This window comes from Haliotis rufescens, unplaced genomic scaffold (genome assembly GCF_023055435.1).
Source record: "Haliotis rufescens isolate VD_foot unplaced genomic scaffold, xgHalRufe1.0.p SCAF_8, whole genome shotgun sequence".
Classification (NCBI taxonomy): Eukaryota; Metazoa; Mollusca; class Gastropoda; order Lepetellida; family Haliotidae; genus Haliotis; species Haliotis rufescens.
The window spans coordinates 37,202,149-37,223,990 of record NW_025964372.1 but is presented as its reverse complement, the minus strand read 5'-3'; the positions used below and the strand labels follow the sequence as shown (position 1 = coordinate 37,223,990).

Sequence of the window (21,842 nt, the reverse complement as noted above, 5' to 3'; positions counted from 1 at the left end):
GATCGATGATCATGATATCAATCATTGGATTGTCTGGTCCAGACTCAATTATTTACAGACCGCCGTCATAAAGCTGGAATATTGCCTTCTATGAACGTAAATTGTGTTTCGGTATACTTTATTTTAATCCCCAGTATCGATGTAACTTATACCAGATCCCTATGCCACGTATCATCAACATGTGTCCGTTCCCACTTTTGAAATCAATATCTTCACACCTAGCATCTTGTATATAAGTTTGACTAACGTTCTATCTAGCATTACCCGTTATCGACTGCAATGGCTCCACACCAAGTCCTCACTCTGATGGTTGTCGGTGTTTGCATGTTTATACACGTACAAGGTGACGTAGTTGAAATCTTGGATTGTAATCTTTGGTCTTCATCACTCTTAATTCAATATCTCATGCATATATATATTGTATTATCTCTTGCAGGAGACCGATGCCCCCTTGGGTTTGTCAGATATAAAACCTCGTGCTACTGGTTCTCCACAACCAAGGGATCCTTCTCGGAAGCTCGGGTAAATCTGATTTTGTTTTCTGATTTCAAGTTATTGAACAAGAGGTTTAGTAAAACTAAATAGCAATAGTATAGCAATGACATGTTTTGTTACTTTACTTGACTTGTTATAATGTCCATCTGGAGAAATACAGCGTCCCTTACAACCCTTCATTATGTACTTCCATTTGTACAGATATTACCAAAGGGTATACGGAGGTACGGGATATGAGACATTATAGAATGGGTGTTTCCCATATTTCCAGATGTATGTGAAATTTGAAGCCATGCTCTTTTTCTATTGGTTGACGTGATACTGGATTGGTTTTCTATCCATGCATCAGACTCAGACTTCACCTGGTTAGATCTGAGAATAACATTGGTAACAATAACGTTGTGTAGCTAATTATATAAGTCATAAACACGAAGGCTGTACTGATAAAACTTATGTGATGTTATAGTAACATGAACCATGACGCATGTCGTTTAAGTTACGTTCCGAAACAGCTGTAAAATACCCAGTACTGTCGATGATGGAACAGTTACTTACGAATAAGACGCATTTGATACGCATGTTCCGTATTACAACTGGTAGGGCATTCCAGTGTGCATATACCTGTCATCGAACATTTACAGCAATGCATACATTTGGGTGTTTATGAATTGGTCGGTTCTATTTTGTGCAGATGTTTATTTATTTCCGTCTGGTAATTCCATCTTGCTCACTTAAACCATAGTGATATTATCTGAACGCGAACAGATGTAAAGACTGTAACAGATGATTGTGGGTTTTAAACTTGGTAGCTGTAACTGTTCCTTTCAGTCCATGTGCCGATATTTGAGGAGTTACCTTGCCAAGGTGACAAGTAAAGATGAGGATGACTTCATCAGGCATTTTGCGCTGGTTCGGGGAAAAGGTAAGTTGACGTTGGGTTTCCAACAATAAACTAATATCTGCTGAATACTAACTAGGTGTTACATGCTGAATATTAACTTGGTGTTATATGCTGAATACTAACTAGGTGTAACATGCTGAATATTAACTTGGTGTTATATGCTGAATACTAACTAGGTGTTACATGCCGAATATTAACTTGGTGTTATATGCTGAATACTAACTAGGTGTTACATGCTGAATATTAACTTGGTGTTATATGCTGAATACTAACTAGGTGTTACATGCCGAATATTAACTAGGTGTTATATGCTGAATATTAACTAGGTGTTACATGCTGAATATAAATTAGCTGTTATATGCTACATATTATTGTGTCTACGTTTTGTGTGTTGAATAAGATCTTTGGACTGTATGCTGAATATTAACTGTATGCTGAATGCTGAATATTAGCTCGGTGTTTTGTGCTGAATATTAATCAGATATTATCCAAGTGATATATGTTGAATATTAGCCACGGGTTGTATCCTGAATATAAGCCAGGGGTTGTAAGCTGAATATAAGCCAGGGGTTGTAAGCTTAATATAAGCCAGGGGTTGTATCCTGAATATAAGCCACGGGTTGTATCCTGAATATAAGCCACGGGTTGTATCCTGAATATAAGCCACGGGTTGTATCCTGAATATAATCCAGGGATTGTAAGCTTAATATAAGCCAGGGGTTGTATCCTGAATATAAGCCAGGGGTTGTATCCTGAATATAAGCGAGGGTATGTATCCTGAATATAAGCTAGGGGTTGTATCCTGAATATAAGCCAGGGGTTGTAAGCTGAATATAAGCGAGGGGTTGTATCCTGAATATAAGCGAGGGGTTGTATCCTGAATATAAGCCAGGGGTTGTAAGCTGAACATAAGCGACGGGTTGTATCCTGAATATAAGCCAGGGGTTGCATCCTGAATATAAGCCACGGGTTGTATCCTGAATATAAGCCAGGGGTTGTAAGCTGAATATAAGCGACGGGTTGTATCCTGAATATAAGCTAGGGGTTGTATCCTGAATATAAGCGACGGGTTGTATCCTGAATATAAGCTAGGGGTTGTATCCTGAATGTGAGCGAGGGGTTGTAAGGTGAATATAAGCCATGTGATTTAAGTAGTAGAGGTGGTGGTGGCAGCAGCAGAAGCTGAGTCGAGGTTTCCCTCCCAGTAAAACTGGTCAATCACCCTTATATTGATTATCCGTAACTCTTCTTGATTGAACTAACCTCTGACCCCCAGCTGATGTCTACTACCTGGGTGGCTCTGACCTGCGCCTGGAGGGGATGTGGATGTGGGAGGGGGAGGAGACGCAGATGACATACACCAACTGGGCATCTGGTCAGCCAAACGGTGCAAACAAGCAAAACTGCCTCGACATCATGAAATCTTTTCAAAACTATAAATGGACTGATATTCACTGCCAAGGAATTTTTAATTTCATCTGTGAGTGTTCTGTTTTGAAATAAATTATCATGGATGATGTGTTCATTTAACCTGTTCATTTAACACTTCTTGCTGAAGGCCAACCCAAGCACTTCGCTCAATACGATGTGGCTATACTGAGTGGCAAAAGAAAGTATACCTTCTTTTTTTTATGCAATTGAAAATTGAAAGAACTGTTGTTCAAATTGATTATGTCTAGTTTGCCATAAGTCATTCCGGCAACGGTTCGTTGAACGTAATCTGTGACTCGGTCAATTAGTGTACAAAATTGATTCAATGAAGACTTGGGTACGAAATAAATTTGCAACCACATGATGTGAACTATGTTTGAAATGTAAATTTGTGCAAAAAACAAAGACAAATTTATTGATTTCAAAGATAAGATGTCAAAGATACCAATACATATAATTAAGCTTTAAAAGTTGAAAATCAAATTATATTTTTAACAATGCATACATGTGCATGTAGAATTATTCTTTGAGTGCTGACTATAAGCGTCAGCACAGTTCATCTTTTTTGGATATGATATCGATAACTTAAGATATTTTCATTTGAAAATCAAACATAATGATAGAATCAACCGAGAGGTAAAGTTTCTTTTGTTCCTTGGCTCACTTGATCAATATTTCGAAGAGAGAATATTTACCATTGTGACAGGTGACAAAGTGTATGAATTAATCTATTCATATTCAGTAACACGTGTCGTTACCTTGGAAACCTTTGAGACCCATATTATCAGAAGAAACCTCTAATGGCCCTTGTATTTCCCAGTGCTACAATATGTGAAGTATTATTGATGCTCATTTACGAAATTAATTTGATTAAATATGATGTTCATCGATTTCGGATGCTTTGCATATCAAAAACCAAATTGTGGCTGTTTTGAAATATTATGACCATGACGTGAGCCATGGAAGTTGTCCCTCAGCCTCGGGAAGCAGCAATTAGATCTGTCAGATCTGCTCACAATGTCAATGTATCAATCCCCTTTTGACAAACTCTTTCGTACTCCGACTTGTCGTTCGTTGTGAAGAGTTTCGTCCCTTGGGCACGCCAGAAACCTATGGTTTCGGGTTCGAATCCCGGTTCGCCCTGATTATGTTTCTAGGGATGTTGTGCACCATACCCGTGTTCGTGGGCTTCACCGAAGTGGTAAACGTCTAAGACCTGCATCACTTCGGGCTTTCCTCCCACATTTAGCTGACACGCCGCGTGATACCTGGAATACTGTTAAAAGCGGCGTTATCACAACTCACTTACTCTCATGTTCATGGAGGACGGGATTAGCTCGTGTGATTCGAGTCCCTCACGTAGGTCGATGACGTTACGTACATACGCTTGAAAACAAATGACAAGACATCTTTCCCACATTGTACCTATGTGGGAAATCGAAGCCGGTCCTTCGGCGCGATGAGCGAACTCATTGGCCATTGGGCTACCCCACTGCCCACAGCAGTAATATGGAAGAGTGAGAACTCGGACTGACGGTACTTGTTTAAACTGATGTCACTGCTTTTGTATTGCACATTTTGAAAAAGTACTTCAACGTCAAATAAAACTCTTTTAACAATATCAACCTCGTCTGTCCAAATAAATAGTTTAAGTTTAAGAATAAAAGAGGTCCTGTGCGTGAATCCGTCCGGCCATTGTAAACAACGGATAAATACGTGATAGTATAGAGTTTTTGACGTTTCATGATATTAACTCTAAAATTCTTTATTAACCCTTTCATAAAGTATGTTAATCTAACTTGTAGATACTTAAAGATTAAATGGATGATGAACGTTTGTAGTTTGATAAATAGGCCGTTTAACATGTCACATGACACTGTGGCAGAGGTACTAGGTTGACCGCAAGGACCTGACATAGTTTAGGAGTGAGTAAGTGTATATACGGTTTTAGGTCGCCTTTCACTTTATTTAGGCCATATCACAACGGAGGACATCAAGAGTTGACTTCACACGTTGTACCCATATTGGGATACAAACCCAGGCGTTCGGCGTGACGAGCAAACACTTCACCCCACCAGGGCCCCACTGGCTCCGGAGAACAACATTTTATTGTTGAAGTGACTAATTTTAGGGTTAAGTCCTCCCGTTACACTTATTTGAGTTTGAGTTAATTACCTCAGGTGTCAATTGGTCGCAATCGACTTTATTGCATGTTTGTGCATCTTGTCTATATCTCGTCAAAATGTTGTTTAGCTACTCTCATTTTATTACTGTAATACAGTCCTTAGCTAAGCCGCTTGTGTATGTACTCTGATGTAATTAATCAGTGTTCTTTGTCAGCGCAGATTTGGCCTATTTGATCCTTTTATTGCCGTCTTTTGGTGCAATTAACAGTTTTAGTAATAAACCTGTGAACCTATTACACGATTTCATAATTACTTTATTCTTGTTTTATGACAACCCTGATCATTGGAGCACAGTTCCGTGACACAGATACTATAATTTTGTGGGAAAATGTAACTACTGACATAATAAGAAATCATCTGAATGAGGCCGACAAACGAGGATTTTAATGGTGTTTCGTTAACTATTAATTTTTATATATTGAGTGATGCCCCTTTAGTTGTGAGGAGGGGGACTGATGGTGGGAAACACGTCTCGTTTAAACAGAGCAATAACAGGTGAGGTAAGGTGAGGCGACAAACGGGATCTGGTGGTCAGGCTCGCTAACTTGGTTGATGCACGTCATCGTATCCCAATTGCATGGATCGATGCTGATGATGTCAATCTGTATCAGACTCGATTATTTACAGACCGCTGCCAGATATCTTGAATATTGCTGAGTGAGGTATTAAACAACAAGAATAGTACTACTACTACGACTACTACTACTTCTACTACTACTACGACTACTACTACTTCTACTACTACTACGACTACTACTACTTCTACTACTAATGGGGGCCCAGTCGTCTACGTAGTGAAGATTAGGATCCCTTGAAATCTATGGTGATGGGTTCGAATCCCGCTTCGGCCCAATTATATTTCTAGATTTGTCAGCACCATACCCGTGCTGGTAGGTTTCACCAGAATGGTCAATGTCCGACTTTCCTCCCAAATTAAGCTGTGGTGTGACTGAAATACTGTTAATAGCGGCTTTAAACCAAAGTCCCTGACTCACTACTACTACCACCACCACTGCTGCTACTACTACTACTACTACTACTACTACTACTACTACTACTACTACCACTACCACTACCACCACTATCACTACCTCCACTACTACTACTACTACTACCACTACCACCACTACCACTACCACTACCACTACCACTACCACCACTACTACTACTACTACTACTACTACTACTACTACTACTACTACTACTACTACTGAGTGTGGTATCGATGCTAAACTCCCGCATTGCGTATCACTATAATATCGGCATAAGCACACACACACACACACACACACACACACACACACACACACACACACACACACACACACACACACACACACACACACATACATATTTATATATACACATGTGCATGTACGTCGGTACGTCGCTATGTAAGTGCAATAATTATGAACACACACACACACACACGTGTGCATGTTCGTCGCTATGTAAGTGCAATAATCATGGACGCGATTATAAAACTCCATTTCCTCTCACCTGATACGCCATGGTACACATCTTACACTACAGTATATGAGTGAGGACTATTTCGAGGATTTCTTTTTAAGGACCACAAAACGTATGTCCTGATCCTCTATAAGATGTTTGTTCCATTGGGCCGGGACATACTGTCTCCATACACCGGGTGTCAGGATGAAGACTTTCTAATTTGTCCTTATGTTTTGTGTAGCAAGTGTATGGCCTTTTTGAAAATGAATAAATCTTTCATAGCAGGTGGAAACTCCACAGAGCAGATGTTTTACTCTTCATTGTAAAAATGTCCTCACTTTGCTTGTGCGTGTCGTATTTTATATGCAACATTAATGTGTATAGACATTGACAGCATATATGAAGGGCGGAAAGTTCACACGAAACGCTGAATTACTATGTCTGACGTGTGTTATATAATATCTAAGCCCACAGCTTACTAGCTTTCACAGCATGCTCGCTCGAGATTATTGATTTTAAAATGAGAACGGACACATGTTGATGAAACGTGGCATAATGATCTGGGATATGTTTCACATAAAATGACGATAAAAATAAAGTATACTGAAACATTTTTAGAAACAAGCACAATTAACATTCCTGGAAGATAAGACAGGTCCCAGTATTGTAAAACGTAACGTAACAAATGAATCATCGTCGTAAATTGCTGCGTTTGGGCGATGTTAAACGTGGACAATGAGTTTATCTGAAGCAAAAACCCTAGTGATTGTCGGTTTCGTTCATAATTATTGCGATGGGTGCCTACCCTGTCCCCAACTGCACCATACCACTTGCCCTCTCTCGCTGTTTAACAGTTAGCCTTTTGCTATTCTCGGGTGTTTCGCTGTTTTCTGTTGACTTAATTTGTTATGACACCGTTTTATACCCATATATGCATGCTTCACGTACGGTCAGTTTCATGTTAAGCATCGCCCAAACGCAGCAATTTATGGTTACGACGACGATTAATTTGACAATTATGGAACCTGTCTAAACTCCCAGGAACGTAAATTGTGTTTGTTTCCTAAAAAATGTGTCGTCATACTTTATTTTGATCGTCACTTTAGATGTAACACTTATCACAGATCAATATGCCACTTTTCATCAACATGTGTCCGTTCTCATATCAAAATCAATACCTTTACACCTAGCATCTTGTATAAAAGTTTGATTCACGTTCTACCCAGCATTATTCTGATATGGACTGCAATGGCTCCACACCAAGTCCTTACTCTGATGGTTGTCGGTTTCTGCATGTTTATGCAAGTACAAGGTGACGTTGTTGTAATCTTGGGTTGCGATCTTTGGTCTTTAGCACTCTTAATTCAACATATCATGTATATTTATTACATTGTTGTTCGTTTCTGCAGGAGACCGATGCCCCCTTGGGTTTGTCAAACACAACACGTCATGCTACTGGTTCTCCACAACCACAGGATCCTTCTCGGAAGCTCTGGTAAATCTGATTTTATTTTCGGATTTCAAGTTCTGGAATAAGATAAAACTAAAATAGCAATAGACATATTGAGTATTATTCGATGACAACATATATACACCTTGAATATAGACAGCACAAATATTTCCAGTTGTAACAGCCATTTGTAAAATCGTTTTCTTATATATTTTCTTACAAAACACGTCACATTACATACTCATATTGAATACAGAAAGGGAAATCGATAACTTACTTTATCATACCTTATCGTACCCCGCCACGAAGAAAACTGGCTGCACGTGGATTTCTCACCGGGAGAATAAGTCCCTTATACCCCGCTTCGAAGCAAAAATCCTCACGCTGTTTTCGAGTCAAAGTTAGTTACATGACACCGCATAACTTAGCCTGTGCTGTTTTCTATCAATTTTCAGTTTCTTTTGATTCTAATACAATGGCAGATTGAAACATGTCGGTAAGATAAATTCGTTGAGGCAGTATCACTCAGGGTGCGTCCCGCGTAAGGTTTCATACCGCTAATCGGAGGCGAGTGGTATAAAACCTAGTGAGGGATGCATAAAACGACACATACTCCTCGTGACACTGCTACAACCTATAGTAACGGCTCCATGCCAATAGCTATTTGGATACACTTACAACTGCTTACCTGCATCATATCGTATGCCGCTGTAATTGTGCGCATCTGGAGAAACACACTCTTCCGGTACCAACCCTTCATCACGTCGTTTACGATCGCATTTCTGGATATATTACAAAACATTCGTGACCAACTCGTGTTATTCCGGGACAAGCCGTTTAGCGACTCGTGCCCCTCTCGTGGCCATTTTTTGCGACCGGGTTCCGTCTTAGCGCAAACGGGCATACCTAAAACAATTGTCCACTCGTTGCGTAATGGTTCACAAATATTCCCATATATTATATATATTTCAGATGCAATTTAAAGCACATCGGAACATGCAGAATTTTACAGTATGATAGAACACATTTAACTGTGTTTTGGGTATATTTTTAAATGCAAGATATATGTAAAATTAAAAATTATTTCTGAGGGATTCTTTGACGAAGAACTTGAAATCATACGCGCATTTTGATTGGTTTGTCGTATTTTCGCTATTAACATTCATCGATAGGCGGACGAGTCTTCTTGCAGGTTACGGAAAGGGGCGAGTGGTGACGAATGATTACAAAATTGTACATGGAGGTACAGGAAAAGTAAGAAAATCAATAAGGGATGTGTGAAATTTGAAGTCATTCACTCTTGCACAGGTTTTCTGTCCTTGAGTACATTTGGATAGACCTTAGAATACCAATAACGTTGAGAAATAGTGGTGGTAACTCGTAACACAGTGGTTATATCTTACTTTGACCTTTATATCAAAAACCCATGTTTGCCGTAAAAGGCGGTTATGCTTGTCGTAAGGGGCGACAAACCGGATCAGGTGGTCAGGAACCTTGACTTGGTTGATGCATGTCATTGCATGTCAATGACTGGAATGTCTGATCCAGATTCGACTATTTACAGACGGCCGTCAAATAGCTGGACAATTGCTGAGTGCGGCGTTAAACAAACAAACTTTAGATCAAACATATTCACAAGACAGAAGGGTTGCTCTCGAATAAGATGCATTCGATGGGCATGTTCAGGGTTTACAACTAGTAGGAGATTCCATCTGTGCATACACTGGCCGCCATTTTACATTTACAGCAATTTGTACGTAAGATGGGTTTTTTTATGAATTAATTGGCTTCACTGTGTATTTTTTTCCATCAGGTAATTCCATCCTGCTCAGGTAAACTAAACGTGACCAGCAACTGTTGCCAGTAAAGTTGGTAACCAGAGGATTATGAGTTTTAACATTTATCTGGTAGCTCTGGTTGTTCATTTCAGTCCATGTGCCGATATTTGAGGAGTGACCTTGCCAACATAACGAGTAAGGATGAAGATGACTTCCTCGTGCACTTTGAACTGGTTTGGGGAAAAGGTAAGTTAGCGTTTTTGTTTTAGCGATAAATCAGAATATGCTGAATATTAACAAGGTGAAGTGTGTTGTTTGTTGTGTGGTGTGAAACTTATGTTCAACGAATATGTCCAAATCATGGCTAAAGTAGTATCAATGTATATTACATCTATGTCAAGGAAACGTGTATTTTAATCGATATGTAAGATTTATTCTACCTTATCTGTCTTAACCTGGACAAAGCTTTTGTCTATGTATACTCTTAATGTCCACAGCTGATGGATACTTCTTGGGTGGCAGTAACCTCCGCCAGAATGGGAGGTGGTCGTGGAACGGGGAAGAGCAGGAGATGATGTATACTAACTGGGCACCAGGAGAATCAAATCTCCCACTCACACAACAATGTCTTGTCCTCTGGGAAGATTTCAATTACCAATGGGCTGATTTTTATTGCCACGAACCCATTCACTATATTTGTGAATGTCCAGTTTTGTAATAAATTATTACTGACATGACACTTGGTTGTTTATTTTTTAGATTAAATGCGTATAGACAAAGGTGGGATAAGCCAATCCTTATCGGCTAATCACAATACAGAAAACATCGGTGTATTTCCATCGATTCATCTCTCAATGATGAAGGGGGCACGGGTGGTCCAGTCGTCTAAGGCGCCACGATTTGCTGTGCAGAGATGCGTCCCTTGGTCACGCCAGAAATTTATGATTGTGGGTTCGGATCCCGGTTCGCTCCGATTATGTTTCAAGGTTTGTCAGCACCATACCCGTGCTCGTGGGTTTCACCGAAGTGGTAAACGTCTGAGACCTGCATCACCTGGGGCTTTCCTCCCACATTAAGCTGACACGCCGCGATATAACTGGAATACTATTAAAAGTGGCGTTAAACCCAATTCACTCACTCACAGGTTACTTGGGGCATTTTCTTCAGTTTACAGTCAAAGGTGGCCTGGTTGTTTTTCCCCGGTAGCGCGTTGCGTTCAAACATAGTGCTGGTCCACATCCTGCAAACGGAGTCTCACAAAAGGAGGCATCAGGGGCACATTTACTCAAGCACAGGTCAAGTCATGTGACAAATACCAAGGCTTGAAAACAGCACAGGGAATGAAACCCGTCTATATGATCTAGCTCGAGACACTAACAAAGTTTATATCAAGATAGCTTGAGGTTGTGAAGTAAGGGGTATAAAATGCCCATGATATGCATCAGTTCACACTTGGACAGCGTTTGTGAAGGCCGAGAGAACCAGAATCCGGATTTAATAAAACACTTCGGGACCATACCGCGCCCCTCTGTCCCGTTACTGAAATCAAAGAATCTCCCTACGTGCAATCCTGGCATAAAGAGGAAGGTTTTATGATTTATGATTTCGTTTGGTTTGTTTGTTTGGTTGTTGTATAACGCCACACTCAGCAATATTCCAGGTATATGACGGCGGTTTGTAAATAATCGAGTGTGGACCAGACAATCCAGTCATTGACGTCATGAGCATCAATCTATGCAATCGGGATACGATGACATGCATCAACCAAGTCAGCGAGTCTGACCACCCGATCCCGTTAGTCGCCCCTAGCGACACGCATGGGTTGCTGAAGACCTATTCTAACCCGGATCTTAACGGGTGAATTACTAGTAGTAGTAGTAGTAGTAGTAGTAGTAGTAGTAGTAGTAGTAGTAGTAGTAGTAGTAGTAGTAGTAGTAGTAGTAGTAGTGGTGGTGGTGGTAGTAGTACCTAGGATTATCTCCATGATCAACCACTCTTTGAGTCGTATAATATTCTTTGCCAAATATACTGTTTTTATGATGTGATTTCTTAATTAAAACGCAAAGGTTAACCTAACAAAACGGTTCGTACAAAACTAAGTTGTGAAATCAGTAAATAAACACATACGATCAATTAATCATTAACATGTTATGTTTAAACACACAGTTAACGATCACAAAGACAATTTGAAAGGTCACATACATGGCAGCAGCAAAAGATAACAGACCTTATAAATAATGTCAGTGCACTCACGAATATCAAGATTTCCTTGAATTATCAGAATTACCTTTGAATGTCTTGAAACAGACCTGTCGCCCTTCTAAAGTCCTAAATAGTGTTGGAAGCTGGAACGTCTGCCCAGCGGAAGATCGGTGGTTCAATCTCTTGGCCGTGTCATACCGAAATACGTTTAAACGATTGTACTTCCCTGGCGCGCTGCATTATGGGGATAAAACAAGGACTGATCGGCTCGGAATCTGAGTTTAATGTGTCCATATGTGATATCGATGCTAAACTACGGCATTGCATCTCAGTGGGCTAGCACTGTAAAACCGGCAAAGGTCCGGACTAGCACAAGCACGCACCAACTCATGCATGCACGCACACGCACGCACATGCACACGCACACGCAGATTGCTATATAAGCGCATCAATCTTGAAGGTGATGTTAAACTCCACACAACTAAAGGGGCATCACTCCATAAACATCATAAATAGTTAACGAAACACCTTTAAAATCCTCGTTTGTAGGCGTCATTCAGATGACTTCGTATTATTTCAATAATTACAATTTTCTAAACATACTATTATCCCCAACACTCTGTCTTGTAGTTGGATCGCGCCAGTTGTTTATCATCCCATATCATGTTCTCCGGATCCAGTGGGGCCCTGTTGGGGTGAAGTGTTTGCTCGTCACGCCGAACGCCTGGGTTTGTATCCCAACATGGGTACAGTGTGTGAAGTCAACCCCAGATGTCCTCTGTCGTGATATCTTGAATAGCGTGAAAAGCGACCGAAAACCGTACTCACTCACAGTATTCCAACCATTGCAAAAACATGATATGACAAATGACACACCCTATTTAATAAATATATGTTTATCATCAATTTTATTTCGAATTAAATGTATCTGCAAAGTTACATGAATATATATCATAAAGAATTAAAAGTATTGTTTAAAGTGAATGACATGAAACGTCAAAAGCTATTTACTTTCACTTTCCATCCTTTGTTTACAATGGCGGGACTTTTTCTCCAACAGGTATACTTTTGCATTCTTATGTTCTTCCGCGTTCGCTGTTGTATTAAACTGTCTTTATAAGTATGCAAAACAATGTGTAAAATACACGGAAAGACTTCCATTAGCATGCATGGTCTGCTGTGATCTGAGTACAGCGCAGAGGGGAAATGCAACATTAAGAGTTTCCAATGACATTGGAGTGACAGTAGAGAACAAATCGATAGTGTATTCCTACAACTTATTATACATGTCGTGGTGGCGCAGTATATGTAAGTAAACGAAATAGCCTTCATGTGAAACTCATTTTCTTGGTAAGCACTTGAGGTGATATGGTTGGAAGAGTTCTATGTGATGAAGAAGTAATTTCACAAATGTTGAAATAGAAAACGTGACATCAGTTTAAACAAGTCTACCTTTAGTCTGGGAGACTATCCCTGTAGATTTTCCCTGTAATCTAGACAAACTATCCCTGTAGTCTAGACACACTATCCCTGTAATCTAGACAAACTATCTCTGTAGTCTAGACACACTATCCCTGTAGTCTAGACACACTATCCCTGTAGTCTAGACAAACTATCCCTGTAATCTAGACAAACTATCCCTGAAGTCTAGACACACTATCCCTGTAGTCTAGACACACTACCCCCGAGTCTAGACAAACTATCCCTGTAATCTAGACAAACTATCCCTGTAGTCTAGACACACTATCCCTGTAGTCTAGACACACTAACTCTGTAGACTGGGCAGACTATCCCTGTAGTCTAGACACACTATCCCTGTAGTCTAGACACACTATCCCTGTAGTCTAGACACACTAACCCTGTAGTCTGGGTAGACTATCCCTGTAAGTCTAGACACACTACCCCTGTAGTCTAGAAACAATATCCCTGAAGCCTGGGCAGACTATCCCTGTAGTGTGGGTAGACTATCCCTGAAGTCTAGACACACTATCCCTGTAGTCTAGACACACTATCCCTATAGTCTAGGCAGACTGTCCCTGTCGTCTAGACACACTATCCCTGTAGTCTAGACACACTATCCCTGTAGTCTAGGCACAATGTCCCTGTAGTCTAGGCAGACTATCCCTGTAGTCTAGAAACAATATCCCTGAAGCCTGGGCAGACTATCCCTGTAGTGTGGGTAGACTATCCCTGAAGTCTAGACACACTATCCCTGTAGTCTAGACACACTATCCCTATAGTCTAGGCAGACTGTCCCTGTCGTCTAGACACACTATCCCTGTAGTCTAGACACACTTACCCTGTAGTCTGGGCAGACTATCCCTGTAGTCTAGACACACTATCCCTGTAGTCTAGACACACTATCCCTGTAGTCTAGGCACAATGTCCCTGTAGTCTAGGCAGACTATCCCTGTAGTCTAGAAACAATATCCCTGAAGCCTGGGCAGACTATCCATGTAGTGTGGGTAGATTATCCCTGTAGTCTAGACACACTATCCCTGTAGTCTAGACACACTATCCCTGTAGTCTAGATACACTATCCCTCTAGTCTAGGCAGACTATACCTGTAGTCTAGACACAATATCCCTGTAGTCTAGGCAGACTATCCCTGTAGTCTAGATACACTATCCCTGTAGTCTGGGTTGACTACTCTCCCTGTAGTGTGGGTCGACTATCCCTGAAGTCTAGACACACTATCCCTGTAGTCAAAACAGACTGTCCCTGTAGCTTAGACACACTATCCCTGTAGTCTAGATACTTCGTGGCTTCAAAGTTTTAAGTCATTACCTCTAGATACCACATCGTGGCTTCAACACATTAATTCGTTACCTCAGATAAAATTGCCTCGTTTTGTTTATTTATCATGTCCCTTCCACGGTTTTGTACTTGAGTGCAAAACGAAAATGCTAAAACTGCTCCACTGATGAAACTGAGCTGTGTTTCCATGGCCCTTTTCCATCCTGATGTTGCCGCACAAACGTGTGACTTCATGGTTGTGAGAGATGGGCAGCTGTGGGTTTAGATCATAGATATCACAGGTACGTCAGACACAGTAATTAAACGTTTGTGAGGACCTTCCGCAGAATATGTCAGTTCATATACGCAAAATCAATATCAGTACATTTTAGTGTTGCATATGAAATACGACCCACACAAGCAGAGTGGCAACATTTTTACAAAAAAAATAAAATAAAACTTCTGCTCTTTGGAGTTGCTGTTCTCTGCTGTTCTCCTCTTACTGTTATGACAGATTTATTAATTTTCAAAAAGGCCATACACAGGCAATAAAAATATAATGATGAATTGGAAAGTATCCCCACCAACACCCGATGTTCACAAAGGGAGACAGTATCTTAGAGATGACTAGGACATACATGTTCTTGTCCTTAAAAAACAATTCTCGAAATAGTTCATAACCTATGACCTGCCTTGTAAGGTAAGTGCCACTGCGTTTCATGTATATTCACCTAGTCAAAGATTACAGCAACCAGACCACCTCTGTGATCTAGGGGTAGAGCGTCTACCCGGAGAGCGGAAGGTCATACCAAAAGCCTGCACGTCGCTATACAAGTGCAATGGTATTTTGAGTGAGTGAGTGAGTGAGTGAGTTTGGTTTTACGCCGCTTTTAGCAATATTCCAGCAATATCACGGCGGGGGACACCAGAAATGGGCTTCACACATTGTACCCATGTCGGGAATCGAACCCGGGTCTTCGGCGTGACGAGCGAACGCTTTAACCACTAGGCTACCCGACCGCCCCAATGGTATTTTGAACGCGACGTTAAACGTCTCCTCACCTCACAATGTCTTATGTTCACACGAAACACGTTTTACAACCTTTTGACATTCAATGGAAATGGGCTTCATATCGTTGAGCCTAAATTTAGCATACCTTCAGCTTACACCTATGAACATCACACTGATTACAGAATAATCACATGTCTTTGCACAAATAGCAATGAACATGGAGTGTGAAAACTTGACAATCGTGCAGGAAACTAAGTTCAAATACACTCAGCGTTAAAATAATAAAAGAATAAGACATTTTTAAAGTTTCTTTTCACATTCCTGACTTTTTAGGGTTGTTAACAATTTTTCAGTAGATAATTGATAATATAATGATTATGTGCAAGACAAATATATTTCTTGAACGTTCTTCTTGACTTATAAGCAGCAGCTGCGTATTTTAAAATGAACATGCCGTTTTTATTAGTTTCAACAAATTCAGTAAATGCACTATCATGTCACTTGATTCTCTGGTCCATCGATCACTTGATTGTCTGGTTTATTTACAGGTGGCTGTCGCATGGCAGGAGTACTGTTTTGCAGCATCGGGCAATAAATACTTACCTTTTGATGCAAATTGTGTGCATGGCAGGTGCTACTGGTAGAGAAGGACATGCTTACCCTTTTCGCGAACACCATTTGTAATCACTGATTTTCAGTGTCCTCTTCATATACTCTACTCTCGGGATCTAATTGCTTCCATTGGAGGACGATGCCAGTCAGTTTTGGACTATAATGGTGGCCATTCAAGATATTGAGCCCAAATGACCTTCAACTTGAGTATCTACTGTTCAATGAAACCTGGGTCAATGAGAAAATGATGTGGGCAAATGTTGAACAATCGATTACTATCTGTTGATTATCTATATCGTTATATTGCAGTGTATTTCACGTGCTAAACGAGGTAAATCGGACTTGCTCGAGTTAAGTCAGATTGGCATGATGTGTCGTCGCGATAGGAGTACATTCAACAATGTCGTTTTAAAGCTCGTCAAGGAAGGACGTAGCTAGTAGAACAGGTTAGTTAAGATACGCCGTCGCAATAGGACGAAACAATGCCAGCCAAAATAGGGCTAGACTGAAAGGTTAATAGCAATAGATTTTGAGACTCATATTTAGTTCATTTTTTGCAAATTTACATTTCTTCATCTAATTAAGAAGAGATTCACGTCTAGTTCCCCGAATTTATTATCTGAATTATTTCATCAATATCAAGAGTCACGTTTAGGTCCCCGAATTTATTATCTGAATTATTTTATCAATATCAAGAGTCACGTTTAGTTCCCCGAATTTATTATCTGAATTATTTCACCAATATCAAGAGTCACGTTTAGTTCCCCGAATTTATTATCTGAATTATTTCACCAATATCAAGAGTCACGTTTAGTTCCCCGAATTTATTATCTGAATTATTTCACCAATATCAAGAGTCACGTTTAGTTCCCCGAATTTATTATCTGAATTATTTCATCAATATCAAGAGTCACATTTAGTTCCCCGAATTTATTATCTGAATTATTTCATCAATATCAAGAGTCACGTTTAGTTCCCCGCATACAACAGTAAGGGGATTCGCATTTTGTTAATAGTTTATATGCCACTGCGCAACAACCACTGTATTTTTGTATTTGATACTGACCACTGTCATCATATTATATACCGCCATTTGATATTGTACTACCACACTATTGTGTACTGCCATTGTAACTGCTGTGCAGTAATTTGTGTTGATTTGTAAACCTAGATAATTTTGTAATACAATTGTTTATTTGTTAATTGTATACCATTTGTTGGTTGTTGATTGGTTTCACACTAAGTTCTTTTACGAACAGATGTCTGGGTTAACATATTGTTTCAATTTGGGAATAGACACATAACAATATGTACATTATATTTTGATCGTCATTTTAGGTGCAACACATGTACAAGATCAATATACCACATTTCATCAATATGTGTCCGTTCTCATTGTCGAATCAATACCTTCACACCTAGCATCTTGTATATAGAGGTTTGACTAACGTTCTATCCAGCATTACCCCGTTATCGACTGCAATGGCTCCTCACCACGTACTCACTCTGATGGTTGTCGGTTTCGGGCTGCTGACTCAAGTGCAAGGTGACGTTGTTATAATCTTTAGTTTAATCACACAAAACATCTTTTATTGTAAGATAATTATAATATTGCACTGGTGTTCTTTCCTACAGGAGACCGATGCCCCCTTGGGTTTGTCAGACATAAAACATCATGCTACTGGTTCTCCACATACAAGGGATCCTTCCCGGAAGCTCGGGTAGATCCACTATTTACATTTATATATCATTTTTTGTTAACGTTTTCTTATATATTTTATTGCGAAACGTTTTAGTTTTTATTTACATGAGAAATTATTCAATGGTAATACATGTAGTTATTTGACTGACCTTCCAATTGCTACTTGGACTTCTTTTCACACGAGTGTGTCTGTGCCCATTTGGAGAAACGGTGTTCTTGCACCAACGCTTCATCATGTGGTTTCTTACACATTTATCTACATAAGAAAAATATCATTTATGGAGATATAACCAAAGGATACACGGATGTACGGGAGATAAGAAAATAGAGAAGGGGTGGTGTTTTTCCCATCTTTCCCTATGTGTGTGTGGAATTTGAAGACAAGCTCTCCAAAAAATTGTGCACTAATGTATTGGTTTCTATCTCTGAATCAGAGTAGGGGTTCATCTGGTTAGATCTGAGAATAGGAATGAAACAATGAAGTTGTGGAACTTACACACAAACATGAAGGTTGCACTTGTTTTGTAAAAGTAACATGTACCATCCGCATGATGCATGTCGTTTAGTTTTCGTTCCTCTACGGACAACTGTTAACTACCTCGCTACTTTCGATAGAACTGAATACGGTTAGTAATAATTGTAACATAGTGATTATAACCTACTTTGACCTATGGATCGAACATAATCATTCTTATATATATTCTAATAAATATGCCCGATGGGTAAACGTAAGATATAATCATTGTGTTACCATCATCACTAATTTTCAAATTTATTGTAGTGCCTGTAACCGTAATCAATTATTATACTGTTGTCGAAAGTAGTGAGGTATTTTGCAGTTGTATGTTTTGGAACGTAAACTAAAAGGTATGCGGCATGCGGATGTTACACCACAGAAGGTTCGTTGTGAGGCAATAAATTAGTTGGTTCCATTTATTTGTGTAAATGTCTATTCATGGTAATTCGATCTTGTTCAGTTAAACCACAGTGATATTGTCAACATCAAAATTTACTGTTACCTCTAAAGATAGTAACCAGAGGATTATAAGGTGTAACAATTACCCTTGACTGATTCTTTCAGTCCATGTGCCGATATTTGAGGAGTGACCTTGCCAAGGTGACAAGTAAAGATGAGGATGACTTCCTCAGGCATTTTGCGCTGGTTCGGGGAAAAGGTAAGTTGACAGTGGGTTTCCAACGATTATCTAACATATGCTGAATACTAACTAGGTGTTATATGTTGAATATTAACTTTGTGTTAGAATCAAGTCTTTATCTCAAGAACCAAACTCACTGGTAAACTGTTCTTTTTAGTTGACCACGTTAGTTTTAATTTCCATTTCCAACACCATTTGACATATTCTTATAGTAGCCGTCTTGGTAAATATGATATACCTTTGTCTTCGGTGTCAGTTGTAATAGTGGTAGCAGTAGCAGTAGTACGTGGTCCTGTACACAGCAACATTGGTTGCAGAAAGTTGTTGGATGGGTGACACTGAAACACTGAAACACATGTAGCACATGTTGTGTCACCTCGGACAAGTGAATTTGTTCGAAACCTGTTCACCCAGCAGTGAATTGGTACGCGGTAGTATGAGATGGTAATGTGAAATTGAACGCCTCACTGCCAGCTTGGGTTGTATACTTCCCAGGGAGCTGAGAATGAAATCCAGTGCACACTGATCCATTGACCGGGATAATAATTGTATCGTGCTTTGGGTATGCCCATGTGATATGGTAATATATCGCAGTTGGGGGTAGTAGTAGTGTACGAGGTGATCTCCAATTAAAATGCTGAGGTTAATCCCGAAATCGGTTCGTTCAGAAACGAAATTGTAAAATCAGTAAATAACCATGCGAACTCAATGAATTATATTGAAACACACAGTTTTATCTTCACAATCAAACAAGGCAATACAATGCGTCTAATAAGTGGTAGCAGTAATAAGGAAATGTCTTGAATATCTCTGTTCTTGATTCTAGCATAGTCTTTGGAGGTGGCAGGAATTCGTTGCTTACAACCAGGCATCCAATCCAAAACTTGTCAAGTAGATAAGACATAAGTCAGGTTGTAAAATGCCTTCAATCGCCCCGTGTCCTCTTATATAAGTACAGCCAGCCTTCTGGAAACTGTCCCACGCCGAAACGTCTCGAACGATCGAGCATAAATTACTCACAGTCTCCACTGCCACATAACAGTATTCCTCATCAAACGTGACAAACCAACTCAATTCTACTCTTAGTATGCAATCTACTTGAAGCGCGTATTTTGTTGTATGAGCTACGAATAAGTCCAAAGTTGGGTCCGAGTGAACAATGTATTTGTATCCAGAATTAAAGATAAGCAGGCACATTTATATGCGTTTATATAGCAACGCAGTAGGGACCGGAGAATACGTTCGAGATAACAGAGTTCGAGATAACATGATTCCACTGTATATGTCAAGGAAACATGTCTTTCAATCGATATGTAAGATTTGTTCTACCTTGATCTGTCTTAACAAAGAGAAAGTCTTTGTCTGTGTATACCTTTAATGTCCATAGCCCCAAATTACTTCCTGGGTGGCAGTGACTTCCGCCAGACCAGGAGGTGGTCGTGGAACGGGGAAGAACAGCAGATGACCTACACCAACTGGGGACCACGAGAACCAAACAACCCTCTCACTCAACATTGTATTGTCCTCTCGAAAGCTTACAATTACCAATGGGGTGACTATTTTTGCCACTATGCAAATAACTTTGTTTGTGAATGTCCAGTTTTGCAATAAATCATATCTGACATGACAATGAATTGTTGTTTTGTTTTGTTTTGTTTTGTTTGTTTGTTTGCTGTTGTTTTTGTTGTTTTGTTGTTGTTTGTTGTTGTGTGTTTTTTGCTTGTTTTTTTTTTGGTTTTGGTTTTTGGTTGTTGTTGGGTTTGTTTTTTGGGAGGGGTGTCAAGGCCCATCAGCTCATATACAAAGTGGGAATAAGCCAGTCATAACGGGCTAATCACAATTCTGAAAACGTGTATTTCATCGATTCATCTGGCAGTGATGATTACAGTGGGTTTCGCAGTTGGTGCATTTCCAGCTGTTCACAATCAAACGGCGGTCTGATTGTTTGCCCGATAGTGTATTGTGTTTAAAAAAGTAAGGCTGGTCCACATCACGTAACGGAGCCTCACAAGGGGCGGTCGGGTAGCCTAGTGATTAAAGCATTTGCTCGTCACGCCGAAGACCCGGGTTCGATTCCCCACATGGGTACAATGTGTGAAGCCAATTTCTGGTGTACTCCGCCCCTGGAATATTGCTCAAAGCGGCGTAAAACCATACTCACTCACTCACTCACTCACAAAAGGAGGCAAGAGGGTGACATTTACTGTCAGTACAGGTCAAGCGATGTGGCAAAAAACAAGGATTGAATACAACAGCAGGGGGTGAAACCTTTCCATATGGTCTAGGTCAAGATATTTTGCTGTACTTAAGGGGGTTGTGAAGCAAGGGGTATAGAATGTCTATGATATGCATCAGTTTACACTTTGGCAGCGTGTATGAAGGCAGAGACAGAAGTAAAATCGGGATAAAAAAAACACTTCTTGACACTACCGCGCCCCTCATTCCCGTTGATGAGCTCACAGAATCTAGCTTCATACCTTCCTGGCATAAACAGAGTGAGTGAGTGAGTGAGTTGTGTTTAACGCCACCTTTAACAGTATTCCAGTAATAGCACGGCTTAATGTTGGAGAAAAAACCGGTTACGATTATCACTTTGCTGAAACCCACGAGGGCGGGTAAGGTGCTGGCAAATCTAGAAATAGAAAAAATAATCAGGGCGAACCGAGATTCGAACCCAGAACCATAGGCTCTTGGAGTGTCCAAGGGACGCATATCTGCACAGTGAACT

At 40.1% G+C, this 21,842-nt stretch overlaps 3 protein-coding genes across 3 annotated transcripts; all 3 read left to right on the top strand.

Moving 5' to 3' along the window:
- The first annotated feature begins 276 nt into the window (after nucleotides 1-276).
- On the top strand, nucleotides 277-3,002 carry LOC124128596 (perlucin-like). The gene is made up of 4 exons (XM_046492036.2): nucleotides 277-343; nucleotides 437-522; nucleotides 1,324-1,417; nucleotides 2,673-3,002. Exons 1-4 carry the CDS (start codon nucleotides 280-282, stop codon nucleotides 2,897-2,899), a joined length of 471 nt encoding a protein of 156 aa, XP_046347992.1. The 5' UTR covers nucleotides 277-279; the 3' UTR covers nucleotides 2,900-3,002.
- Nucleotides 3,003-7,437: 4,435 nt separating this feature from the next.
- LOC124138421 (perlucin-like) lies at nucleotides 7,438-10,418 on the top strand. Its single transcript, XM_046505060.2, has 4 exons — nucleotides 7,438-7,777; nucleotides 7,875-7,960; nucleotides 9,846-9,939; nucleotides 10,191-10,418. Exons 1-4 carry the CDS (start codon nucleotides 7,714-7,716, stop codon nucleotides 10,409-10,411), a joined length of 465 nt encoding a protein of 154 aa, XP_046361016.2. The 5' UTR covers nucleotides 7,438-7,713; the 3' UTR covers nucleotides 10,412-10,418.
- A 7,310-nt stretch (nucleotides 10,419-17,728) lies between these two features.
- On the top strand, nucleotides 17,729-20,744 carry LOC124128593 (perlucin-like). The gene is made up of 4 exons (XM_046492033.1): nucleotides 17,729-17,801; nucleotides 17,891-17,976; nucleotides 19,039-19,132; nucleotides 20,502-20,744. The coding sequence occupies exons 1-4, from the start codon at nucleotides 17,738-17,740 to the stop codon at nucleotides 20,723-20,725; spliced, it is 468 nt and encodes a 155-aa protein (XP_046347989.1). The 5' UTR covers nucleotides 17,729-17,737; the 3' UTR covers nucleotides 20,726-20,744.
- Nucleotides 20,745-21,842: the final 1,098 nt, after the last annotated feature.